This window comes from Rhinoderma darwinii, chromosome 11 (assembly GCF_050947455.1).
Source record: "Rhinoderma darwinii isolate aRhiDar2 chromosome 11, aRhiDar2.hap1, whole genome shotgun sequence".
Lineage (NCBI taxonomy): Eukaryota > Metazoa > Chordata > Amphibia > Anura > Rhinodermatidae > Rhinoderma > Rhinoderma darwinii.
Genome location: NC_134697.1, coordinates 71,813,644 through 71,826,723, shown reverse-complemented (window position 1 = coordinate 71,826,723; position 13,080 = coordinate 71,813,644). Strand labels below are relative to the sequence as shown.

At 43.7% G+C, this 13,080-nt stretch overlaps 1 protein-coding gene across 3 annotated transcripts in view; it reads left to right on the top strand.

Annotated features, from left to right (window-relative positions):
• Positions 1–13,080, top strand: part of LOC142663242 (rap1 GTPase-GDP dissociation stimulator 1-B-like) — a 150,784-nt gene that overhangs the window by 117,504 nt on the left and 20,200 nt on the right. For all 3 annotated transcript variants that reach the window (XM_075841739.1, XM_075841738.1, XM_075841740.1), the window contains one exon: positions 10,723–10,866. In XM_075841739.1, the coding sequence (XP_075697854.1) occupies positions 10,723–10,866 (144 nt within the window). The remainder of the gene's footprint in view (positions 1–10,722; positions 10,867–13,080) is intronic.

The following is a 13,080-nucleotide window of genomic DNA, read 5'->3' as shown; positions in this document are numbered from 1 at the left end:
TTTACTATAAGGTCATTTGCAACTTTAAAACAACTACTACTTCTATAACTTCCTTTGCTTTTAACTTTACTTTATAAAATATGAATTTCCTCTGACAATTTCCTCGTACTACTTCTTCTGACACTTTTCTCCATGCTTCTGCTTTCCCCTGTAACTTTTTATCTTTCAGCCATCCACGTTTTGTGTCACAACATTCATTCCATTTTTCTGCGTCTAACCGTCCATGGGATTCTAGACCACATGCTTTCATAAATTTTTTTTTTTTTTTTTTTTGTTTTGTTCCCTGAGTTGCCTTTTTACCTTCTCTTTCTGCTACTGCCTGTTTGGCGGTTTGTCCTTTGGGGTGCTCATCTCGTACTCTTGTTACAGATTCTAGCTACTGACAGATGAATTCCATTCTCATATGTTTTATACAGTTTCTAGTTTCCGTACTTACTCCTGTTACAGATTTTAGCTACTGATAGATGAATTCCATTCTCATCTATTTTAGACAGTTTCTAGCTTCCGTACTTACTCTTGTTACAGATTTTAGCTGACAGACGAATTCCATTCTCATCTGTTTTAGACAGTTTCTAATTTCCGTACTTAATAGGGACACCAGTTCCCCATTGTCTAGTTATAAATGGTCGCCTATAGGCAGACCCTAAGTTATGTAGGGGGTAATTTTCCTGATAGGTGAATTCCTTCCTCACCTATTTTAGACAGTTACTTATCCCCTCAAAACTCTTTTTAAACCTTCTTCTACTCTGGCCAGAGAATTAAATTCCTTTTATAACTAGCTTACTTTCTTCTTATTCACTTTAAGCACCACTCAAGGAGATATCCTCCACACCATAACAGTAATATGACAAATATTCCTAATCCAAATAATAAGGCAAACGTAAAATCAAGCTGTTCATTTGACATGCCGGATTATCAGATTGCAGAAAATTCTGGAATTTTGAGCTGAAAATCAGTGCATGATAATCTCCGCAAGTACCTCAATGCTGTACACACATTTTCGGTATTTTGCCGGATTATCAGATTGCACAAAATTTTCGATTTTCGGGCTAAAATTTAGCCTATCATAATCCCCGTAGTCACCTGAAGCATGTACACATGTTTTTGGTAATTTGCCGGATTATCGGAAGTTTTTTCCAAAAACAATTTCCTTATTCTAAAATGCATTTGTGACACAAAACTGGGTTTCTACAACATTCATACAAATAATGTCATGGAGATCAGGCACTTTATCCTGAGGGTAGGATTACATATAGACTTGACCAGATTTTTACACTAAAAATACCCTCATGTGGCCCCTCTATCCCTCAGGAGTACTACCGGGAAGGTGACCTACCAGACAGGAAGGTGCAGAGCAGAGTTTGTAAGAATTAAGTCTTCTTACCTTGCTGCAGCAGTGGTCTGCATGTTCCTTCGTCCGGGTGGTCGCCACTCTAGTCCCGGGAGATCCCCTGGGTGGGGTGCCGTCCTTCTGGTCAAGTCCCTGTTCGGGCGCCAATTTCTGTGATCGCAATGAGGTCACGTTACGCCTTGATCTCCATGCAGGTTCAAATCAGGTGGGGGGGTGCGAGCTCGGAGAAGCAACAGATACACTGAGACGTTTCTCAAAGTAAAAATCCTTCTGACTTTATTTAACCGTAGTGCTCGTATTTATAGCATCAGAACAAAGAACATTCCATAACATATGAGTCATCTGTATATTCAATCCTTACATCCTTCTTTCCCATAAAACTCATTGGTGGAGCACCAGGTATTCCCTTAGGTTTCCTTTATGCTTAGGGGGGGGGTTGGTCAAGTGATTGACCACCATCTGTTTGCAATTTCAAGGGACGGCAAAGCAGCTGCAAACTATTTCCTCTCTTAACCTTTCTAAAATATTCATCCTACTGTAACACATGTTCTCCTTTATAACCTTTCACTCCCTGGGGCCCCAGATACATTATACATATATTTATACCATAACAATAGTAACCTCTCTATCAGGTCAGGCACACTTATTGGGGTTTTACACTGGGCAATTATCGGGCAGATGAGCGTTCACAGAATGCTCCATGCCAATAATTGCCCTGCTTAAACTGGGCAGCGATCAGCAGATGAACGAGAAAACGCTCAATCATCTGCTGATCGTATCGTTTTAATTTTTTTTTTATATTACGTGTAACCGGAGACGCACTGCCGACATGATAATAATGTATGGGTACAAGTGACCTGTCATTGTTCTATGCATTTTAAATGTACACCATTCACCGTGCGCCGTAAATAACATTACCTTTATTCTGAGTCTGTTCGATTACGACGATACCACAGATATATAGGTTTTTTATGATTTACTACTTTTGCACCACAAAAACACTTTTGATTTTAAATTATTTGTTATTATTTTTGGGGTTCATGGGGCTTATTGATTAACTTTTATTATTACTTTTTTGGGGGGCAATGGAAAAATATATCAATTCCGCCATAGTTTTTTTCATTTTCTTTTTATGGCTTTCAACTTGCGGTTGACAAGTTAACTTTATTGATTGGGTCATTAAGGTAGCGGCAATACATATGTGTGTACTTTTATTTATTTTTTACACATTTACTAAATAAAACCACATTTAACTGTAATCTTTATTAATACATTTTATTTAACATTTATTATTTTTTTTTTCATTCTCACTAGGGAACTTCACTGCGCGATCTTTTGATTGCTGCTATAATGCTTTGGTATACTTAGTATACCAAAGCATTATTGCCCATCAGTGTTAGGGCCAGTTCATACATTGCGTAAATACTGCGGGTTTTCCGCAATGGAATTCTGTGCGGAAAATCGACAGCAAATACAGATGCAGCAAAGTAGATGAGATAAAACAAATCTCATCCACACGCTGCGTAAATACTGAGCGGAAAAAACGCTCAGAAATTGATCCGCAGTGCATGTTAATTTTATTTACGTAAATGCTGCTTATTTGTTGCGGGAATTCAATAGGGATGTAAATCCCACATCAAATAGCAGTTGTTCCATTTTTTGTGGTGGGGTTTGCAGCGATCCCGCAGCAAAAAACGGAACTAAAAAAACAAAAAATATATAATACTGTAACGTCCGCAGACTGCAGACTCCTATCTTCAAGCAGACGTCGTCCTCCCCAGAGATGCCAGCACATGCGGCCGTCCCGTCCTGCATACCATTAGGGTGTGCGCTCTAGCTCATTCCCGGCCTCAATGAGCCAGAGCACACCCATCTGAGCTTATCCTGCTACTCTCTGAAGTTAACACAGGTACACCTATACGAACTATAGACTTGTGTCCTGTTGGCCAGCTGCCATACCGTCAAGACGGTGCGGCCCAGGGGCTCCAAAATACCCACAGATCGTGACAGTACGCACAGGCCATGGACCCTGCTGGTCAATCCAAGACCATGATGATGTCACAAGTAATGCGGGCGGATATGCTAGACCTCCGGTCTTGACAGGACCAACTCCTCCAGGCATTGAACATTATTGCAATTCAGCTGGATGTGCAAGCTGCCGTTCCTCCTACTACACCTCCTGGCAGTACGGACCCTCTGACTACACCTCCTGGCAGTGCTGATCGCCGATTTTCTCTGCCATTACCTCCTGGCTATGATGGAGACGCTAGGACCTGCAGGGGATTTTTGAACCAGTGCCAGATCCACTTCAGTCTGTATGCAAGGGCATTTTCTACTGATGGCGCAAGGGTTGCTTTCATCGTCTCTCTCCTCACTGGCAGGGCCCTAGCATGGGGGAACCCTTCTGGGAGAGACAAGGACCAGACACCAGTGACTTCCAGGGGTTCCTAGAGACATTTTGCACGGTGTTTGAAGAAGCCTGGACAAGTCTCGTCGGCAGCTGCCTCCTTGCTGAACCTTCTCCAGGGAGACACTTCTGTGGGCGAGTACGCCATACACTTCCACACCCTGGCGGGGGGAAGTGCTGTGGAACTGTGAGGCCTTGGTGGCTACATTCTGGCAGGGACTGTCCCCTGGGATTAAAGATGAGCTTGCCGCCCGAGATCTGCCATCTACCCTGGAGAGGGGCTTCATACGGATGTCCTCCTCCCCGGCTAGAGTCGGGTTCTTTTGTAAAAAAGAAGGATGGATCTCTTGAACCCTGCATCGACTACTGAGGTCTCCACCAGACCACGGTAAAAAAATAGATATCCTTTGCCATTGATTTCAGAACTGTTTGATCGCATACGAGGAGCAAAACATTTTCTAAACTATACCTGTGTGGGGCTTACAACCTAATCCGGATTCACCAGGGTGACGAATGTAAGACGGCATTTAACACCCGTGACGGACATTATAAATACCTAGCAATGCCCTTCGGACTGTGTAACGCTCCTGCGGTCTTCTAAGAGTTCATCAATGACATCTTCCGACACCTCCTCTATGTCTGTGTTGTGGTCTATCTCGATGACATTCTGGATTTTTTTCCCCAGATCCAGTGACTCATCAGAGAAATGTCCTTCAAGTTTTGCTGCGATTAAGGGAGAGTCGTCTGTATGCCAAACTGGAGAAGTGCGTGTTCGAGAGAAAGTCTCTACCCTTCCTGGGCTTCATTATCTCGGATCAGGGTCTCAAGATGAATCCTCAGAAGGTAAAGGCCATCCTGGAATGGCCGTGCCCACAAGGCTTAAGGGCCATACAGCGTTTCTTGGGATTCGCCAACTTTTAATCGACAGTTCATCCCAAACTTCTCCTCATCTCTACCCTCCCCAAAAAAGGCATGAACGCCAAGGTGTGGACTCCAGAGGCAGAGGCCGCATTCAATAGCTAGAAGAGTGCCTTCAAGTCAGCCTCAACTCTCCATCATCCTGATGTATCTCTACAGTTTTCATTGGAGGTGGACGCCTCTTCTGTTGGTGCTGGCGCACTTCTGCTTCATAGAGGTCCCAAAGGCAAGACAATGGTATGTGGCTATTACTCCAAGCTTTTTCTCTTCCACAGAGCGCAATTACTCGATTGTGGATCGGGAGTTACTGGCCATCAGGCTCTGGAGGAGTGGAGACACCTACTAGAGGGCGCAGCTCATCCCATCCTGATTTTCACTGACCACAAGAACCTCACCTATCCCCAGACGGCCCAATGGCTGAATCCCCGTCAGGCGAGGTGGTCGCTGTTCTTTGCCCGGTTTTAGTTTGAGCTTCACTATCGCCCTGCTGACAAGAATGTGAGGGCCGATGCCTTGTCCAGGTCGTTCGAGCCAGAGGACACCATGGAGCCTCCACAAAATATCATTGACCCAACCGACATCATCTCTGTCAAGCCCCTCCGGGGAGGACTTTTGTGCGTCTGGCAGACAGAATAATCCTCCGCTGGGGACACAGCTCTAAACTGGCAGGTCACGCGGGTGTCCGTAAAACTCGAGACCTGATTGCCCGTCAGATCTGGTGGCCCACGCTGCCCAAAGACATCATGGACTTTGTCTCTGCCTGCACGGTGTGCGCAGCAAACATAGTTGTTCACTCCTAACCGGTTGACCTTCTCCAGCCGCTGCCTGTGCCCAATGCTCCCTGGCAGCATATTGCAATGGACTTCAGCACGGATCTGCCTCCCTCTGCTAGATGCAGTACGGTCTGGGTGGTGGTGGACCGATTCTCAAAGATGGCTCATTTTGTTCCGCTGACTGGCCTACCTTCTGCTTCTCGACTGGCCAACCTCTTCATCCAACACAACACACTTTGGCCTGCACGGCCTACCTCTGCATATTTTGTCTGAAAAGGGGGGTTCAGTTCACTTCAAAGTTCTGGAGGGCCCTCTGTAAACTCCTCGATATAAAGTTGGAACTTTCCTCAGCCTACCACCCCCAGGACAATGGCCAAGTTGAGAGGATCAATCAGATCATGGAGAACTACTTACGACACTTCATCTCCAGGCAGCATGATGACTGGGTGCAGTTTCTTCTGTGGGCTGAATTCTCCTATCACAACCACATAAGTGAGTCCACTGCCTCCACACCATTCTTCATAGTCTACGGCCAACATCCACGTATTCCTCTCCCTGTGTCTGCTTTGTCCCAGGTGCCTGCTGCTGACTCTGCATTCCGGGACTTTATAAAGATCTGGCAGCAAACCCGGTCCTCTATTCTGCAGGCAGTCGACCGCATGAAGCGAAGTGCAGATACGAGGAGAAGAGAGCCGCTTCAGTTTCTTCCGGGTACCAAGGCCTGGCTGTCCTCCAGAAATATTCGGCTTTGGGTGCCATCATGCAAGTTTGCTCCCAGGTTCCTCGGACCTTTCGAGATCTTGCAACAGATCAACAATGTCTCCTACAAGCTTTGGCTGCCTCCTACCCTCAAGATCCCCAACTCCTTCCATGTCTCCCTCCTGAAGACTGTGGTCCTGAACAGCTACACCAAGATTCCTAGTCCTGCAGTTGCTCCCAGCGGTTCATCGGATACATTCGAGCTTAAGGACATCCCGGACACCAAGAGGGTAGGAGGAAGAACTTTTTATTTGGTGGATTGGAGGGGGTTTGGTCCAGAAGAGAGGTCCTGGGAGCCACAGGAGAACCTCAATGCCTCTACCCTCCTGAAGAGGTTTCTCTCCCGCTTAGGTCCCAAGAGGAGGGGGCGTAAGAGGGGCGATACTGTAATGTCTGCAGTCGCAGACTCCTATCTTCCTTCAGACGTCGTCCTCCCCAGAGATGTCAGCACATGCGGCCGTCCTGTCCTGCAATGACCACTAGGGTGCGAGCTCGACGTCATCCCGGCCTCAATGAGACAGAGCACACACGTTTTAGATTTGAGCTGATTGCTCCCAGATCACCCTGGACTATAAGAAGGGCCCTGCCCCTTCCTGCATTGCCTGAGCGTTGTTTGTACCTACCCGTGTCTGTCTCTGCAAATGGTCCCTTGAGTGTTTTCCAGCACCAGTGTTCCCATTCCTGCTACCTGTTCCCTGTATCCCGTGCTATCTTGTTCCAGTGCCGTGCAGAGTTGGGGTCAAGTTGTGCTGTATACTACGCCTGTCTTGTTACACCATGCCTGGTGTCTGCCGGCTGCCAAGGTCCCATCCGAGCCTATCCGGCTACTGTCTGAAGTTACCACAGGTACACCTATACAAGCTATAGACTTTGACTTGTATCCAGTTGGCCAGCTGCCATACCGTCAAGGCAGTATGGCCCAGTTGGTCCACAATACCCACAGATCGTGACAAATACTTACCTAGGAGTCTGTGTTTCATCCTGCTGGAATGAGTCTTCATCCCATGTGACCGCCGCTGCAGCCAATCACAGGCTGCAGCGGTCTCCTGGAGGCCGACCTTGTAGCGGCGAATTGCTGCAGTTTTTTGCAGCGGACATTCCAGGCGAAAAACTGCACCACAGTTTGGTGCGCTTTTTCGAACGGAATTACCTGCGACGCACAGGCGGATGTGCCATTAAGCAGTGTATCTGTCCCGTGTGTACTCAGCCTTAAACTGATAGGCAATCTTTTAGGGCGTGCCTCTGGCACGGCCTAATAGGCAAATAACCAGGGCAGGCCTGGGGGTCTTTGTTAGGCCCCCTGCTGCCATGGCACGCCATCGGAGGCCCGTGAATACTTTTGCGGGCGGCCGAAGGGTGAGAGGGGGAGCTCCCTCCCTCTGTAAACTACTTAAATGTTGCGGTAGTTTTTAAGGGGATAAATGGCCGCGATCTAAGTAAACTTCGATCACTACCGTTGGAGCAGGAGCCCAGCTGTCATCAGACCGCTGAGCACTCGCTCCAGCCTGCATGGGTGGACATAGACTAGGCTGCCGTGAAAAGGCAGCGGCCTAGCTTAAGGCCTCTTTGTGACCCCTGTTAAAAGGCGTATTGGTGGTCATTAGGGGTTAATGAATGTTTCCTCAGAGGTGCATAACAGTGGGAGCTTAAACAACATTTTGTGTGCATACATACTCCTACTGTCAACTACGTTTGTACACACGTTACTGATGCTTGATTGTGACGCGCGTGGCAACAACACCGGCTATTTAAGTCTTAAATTCCGCCCAGACAAGGCAGAATGTGCCACATCATTATAACGTGCACCCACTAACCCGGAATAATCCTCCTCCCGCCCTAGCGTCGTGTAGCTATGGGAACCCTAAGGCGGCTGCAATAACATAGCGGCACATTATGGAACCGGGACTTAGAATAGAAAACAAATCAGGGGAATAAGACAAACGGCGATTAACCATGAAAGGAGTGTAAAAAGAAATGTAGTTTATATGAAAGCCCACACACTACTCATATTAAACTACAACAATCAGGACAAAATAAATATGAATAGACTGTCCATAACATGAAATCTGTCACTAAATACCCATTGTAACATTTCCTCAATGACAATAGTAGTGACATAATTCCTCATTAGAATAGTATCAGATTATCAGGATTGATAATAAAGGGACTGTAGATGCTAATAAGCTGGAGTAGGGGTTACAAAAATCCGGGGTTAGACAATAGATAGTGACCCGTTAGACATAGACATCCGTAGATCAACAATTAGACAATTAGTCAAAGACCTATGTCCTAGTAAAAATGGTAAACCTCCATCACTCAAGATATGATGAACACTCATAGGAAGCACGGTATGATATATTATCATTTAGCCCTCCCGACTTCAATGTTATAAGAACAGAAGTCCTATCTGTAGGATACGTTAATCCCAATCATCTGGGTTGACTGTGAAACTTCTCAACCCCTTGGAAACTGAGGTGGTCCGGGTTACCCTGTTGTTTTTCCCAAATGCGACGGGAAATTGGAGTCTCCGCTTGTTTTACAACATCATTAATGTGGTACCTTATACGCCTACAGAATTCCCTAATAGTTTTACCCACATATTGAACTCCGCAGCTACACGTCATCAGGTACAGCACACCTTCGGTTTTGCAGTTGATGAAGTCGTAGTTGTCATATGTCCGACCTGACACAGTACTATTGTAGGTGTTGCTCACTAGTATCGACCTACATGCCTTACAACTACCACATTGGTATGTCCCTACTGGGGCATTTGGCAGCCACATCTGTCAAACAGCGATGGCGGCAACATAGTGGGTTTTAGCGATCGGCATCACCTTGATGTGATCATGGGGATGCTGATTGTTTCTATGGCAACCGGAGGCCTAACAATAGCCTCCTGCTCTGCCACGTACAGAAGCCGATTAGGTCCCGCCCGGAGGCAGGACCTAATAGACTTGCTGTCAGTAAATAACAGAAAGCTGTAATGCATTACACTACGTGGGTAGTGCAATATATTCGAGTAATCACCAGAGGTGCAGGCCTTCAAGTCCCCTAGTGGGACAAAAAAAAAAGTTAAAAAAATGTTGATAAAAACGTTGAATAAAAGTGTAAGAATAAATGTTTCAACTTAATATACACAAAAAATAATAAGTCTTTTATTATAGGAAATAAATAAAAACGTTAAAAAAGCAGTACACATTTATTATCACCGCGTCCGTAACGACCCAAACTATAAAACTATAATGTTATTTTTCCCGCATGGTGAACAAAAAATAAAAACAATGCCAGAATCACAAATTTTTTTGTCACCACCCTTCGCAAAACATGGAATAAAAAATGATCAAAACGTTGCATGTACCCAGAAAAAAGTACCAATAAAAACTACAACCTGTCTCGCAAAAAACAAGCCCTTATGCAGCATTTTTGACTGAAAAATAAAAAAGTTATGGCTCTCAGAATACGGTGACATAAAAAATAAATAATTAAAATAAGTGATTTTATTGTGCAAATGCTTTAAAACGTATACATATGGTATCGACGAAATTATATCGACCCGCAGAATAAAGTAAAATTATCATTTATAGCCCATGGTAAACACTGTAAAAAAAAAAAAAAAAAAGAATACCATATTTTGTCAGAATTTATGTTTTTCTGACAGAAAAAGTGATCAAAAAATTGTGTGTACCCCAAAATGGTATCAATAAAAACTACAGATTGTCCCACAACAAATAAAACACTAACACAGCTCCGGTGGAGAAAAAATAAAAAAGTTCTGGCTCTCAGAATATGATGACACAAAATGTGCTAAAAGCTGATAAGATTGGGCACCATTTATCAGTGCAACACTGGCCACACATCTGCGGATTATTATTTCTTCATCACATTATTATACGCTCTGGTAACAACATATTGTGCACTGAAATGACAAATCAGTGGAAAATTGCAATTTTAACTTTGCACCATCCGCTGCGCATAAATTTCTAATGAAAAACCACCTGTGGGGTCAAAATGCTCACTACACCCTTTAAAATGTCTTAGGGGGTGTAGTTTCCAAAATAGGGGTCACTACTTGCGGGTTTGTTTTACTATTTGACCTCAGAGCCCTGCAATTGTGGGCAAATGCTGTGAAAATAACCAAACTAGGCCTCAAATGCGCATGTTTGGCTGGTGCGAGGGCAGATGACTTTTATGGTTCTATCAAACAGATGAACCTACTAACTAAAAAGGGGGCGATGCATACACTTTTGAATATGTAGTGTAATTTGTATGACCAAACCATTTAGATTTATTCCTAAGGTGATACTGGCGAACCTGTACCTACTATTTTACCATCATGGTTGGCATCCTTAAAATAGCCAAATCTCATACAATACATGTGTATAACCAAATTCACCCTTCAGGTCAATCTATTAAACGTTATAATGTTTTGTAGGCGTACACTACAATAGTAATTATATATTAATGTGTCTTCTTTATTTGTACTAATTACTTGACAGTGATTTTTATTTTTTCAGAACCCCTCAAGATTCAACTAGTAGATGGTTCTGTTCAAGAGACTCTATGTGATATCCTTCAAAGACTACAGGACAGTTCCCAGACAGAGGACATGTGTACAATGAAGTCATCATCAGACCTTATTGTGTCACTGCTTCTTGGCGGTAAGCATAATGTATACAGAATATAAAGGCTGATTCGGTTAATAGACAACTGAAAACAATGAGGGAAATGTATTGATACATTTACTCCATATTCTGGTGTAATTAGACTGAAAAGTAGCGTGCGCCAGGTTAAGAAATACAGTGCATGTTACACTATTTTTTGAGATTATTGTACCCCGCTAAGTCCTAAAGGGTAAGCAAGAAAAATAATGAGGTGGCTAAATAATATGTCCAACCTTAAAGTGGGTCTGTCAGGTCTGCCCAATTTGAAGTCAACCTTAAATAGAGGGCTAGACGCCGAGCTTGGTGATACATCGTTTTCTGTCACATCATTCAATATTTATATGTAAAAAGCTGTGTCAATTTTACCAGGACTCACAGAATAAGCCTGTGAGTCCTGCTCCCCCCCCCGTCCACACACTGCTGATTGACAGCTTTTTGATTGACGGCTTATTCTCCCACTCTTCTCTTTCATATACTGCTTCAGACAGGGAAGATAAAGCTGCTTTAGGCCAGGATCACACCCACAGTTGATGCAGTTTTTGCTCAGTTTTTTTAGCCAAATCCAAAAGTGGATACGGAAAAAAGGAAAGGTATAAAGACTGATGCATCCTGTACTGTTTCAGTATTGTCAGCTTTTCCATATTCATAAATTACTATAAAAATCTATTACATTCTTCATGAGTTCCGCCTTTATATTAATGTTGTAATACACCATAGACATTCGTAAAAAGATACGTCAACACCCCCCCAACCCCCAACATCCCAGCTACATTTATACAACGGTCGCATAGCAGTCTGTATTGTATTTTTAATTGAGGAGTCTGATTAATCTAACTCCTGTCTTCCAATGTCCCCCCCCCCCCTATATAAGAATACCCACATATTGTTTTTCCTTTAATTCATGGGCCATCTGTCTAAGAGGAAGTATTTGCAGTGCCATTGACTTCTAAGAGTTTCCCTAAATTCGGAGTTAGTGCATCCAAACGCCAGTATTCATTCACAAGCTTTCAACTCAACACTTAAACTGGCCATAGACATATGATAAGTGTTGGTCAGACTTAGCGACCTACCCGGTTAAAAATTTATATAATCCTCAAAAAATAACATTATTTAATTCAGGTTTTTCTTACAAAAAAATAAAAGGAAACCTAAAATATTCCAGTTTTTACTCTAGAGCAGGGGTGCAAAACCTGTTGGTCCAAGGGCCATATTATCAGATTGTACCACTCCCAAGGGCCACAATAAAACTTAAAGGCTATGTACACATTTGAAGCAAACATTTTTTTTTTAACAAATCAATGTTTTATGTGATTTGCAACAACTTTTAAATTGACTTTTATTAAAAAATAAAAAGTTTCACTTTTTAAGATACAGCTGCTATGTATCCTATAGCTGTATCATTCTGTCAAAGCTGCAGTCGTCAGTTTAGCTGAACTGACGGCTCAACTTAAACGGGTCTCTGATGCACATGATCCAGCTAATAACAATCATATCTAAGTTTATGAAGAAATCGGCTTTGATGGAATGATACAGCGTCTATGTATACAGAATACATAAAAGCTGAATTTTGAAAGAGTAAAAAAAATCTTTATTAAAAGAATTTAAAAGCTGTTGCAAATAACTTAAAACATTGAATTTTTTAAAAAAATGTTTTGCTTCAAAAGCGTACATAGCCTTTAAATAAATATTCCCATCTAATACATTTAGAGTATATTGACAGTATATGTCATAAATGTCTGATAGGTGTGGGTCCCAATAAAACTGCAATGGGAAGAGCAAAATGCACCTCCTCTCCTCTCTGGAGTGCTTAAGAAGGGATCAGGGGACACCCTTTCTCCTCATATATGAGCAGGAGCATAGCAGGGGGGCAGGTGGGGCATGTGCCCTAGGCGCAACTGGGCAGAACGGTAGGGGGGTGTCGGGCCGACGCAGGTACAATTGACTACTCCCCCTGACGTCACTATCCATATGGACTTTTTATGGACAGTCATGTCAGGGGCTCCTCCAGGAGAGGAACCATACCTCTCATCCGTCCCGGGCAGCCTGTCCCGCAGTCAACTGTATCTGCGTCCTCAGGACGCAAATACAGTTGAACTTAATGCTGAAGCAAGGAACAGTAAGCTCCCTGCTTCAGCATTAGTTTAGAGTGGAGGAGCAGAGGGAGCTCCTCCGCTCACCGAGGACTCCCCGGGCACAGTGCTACTTAGAGCA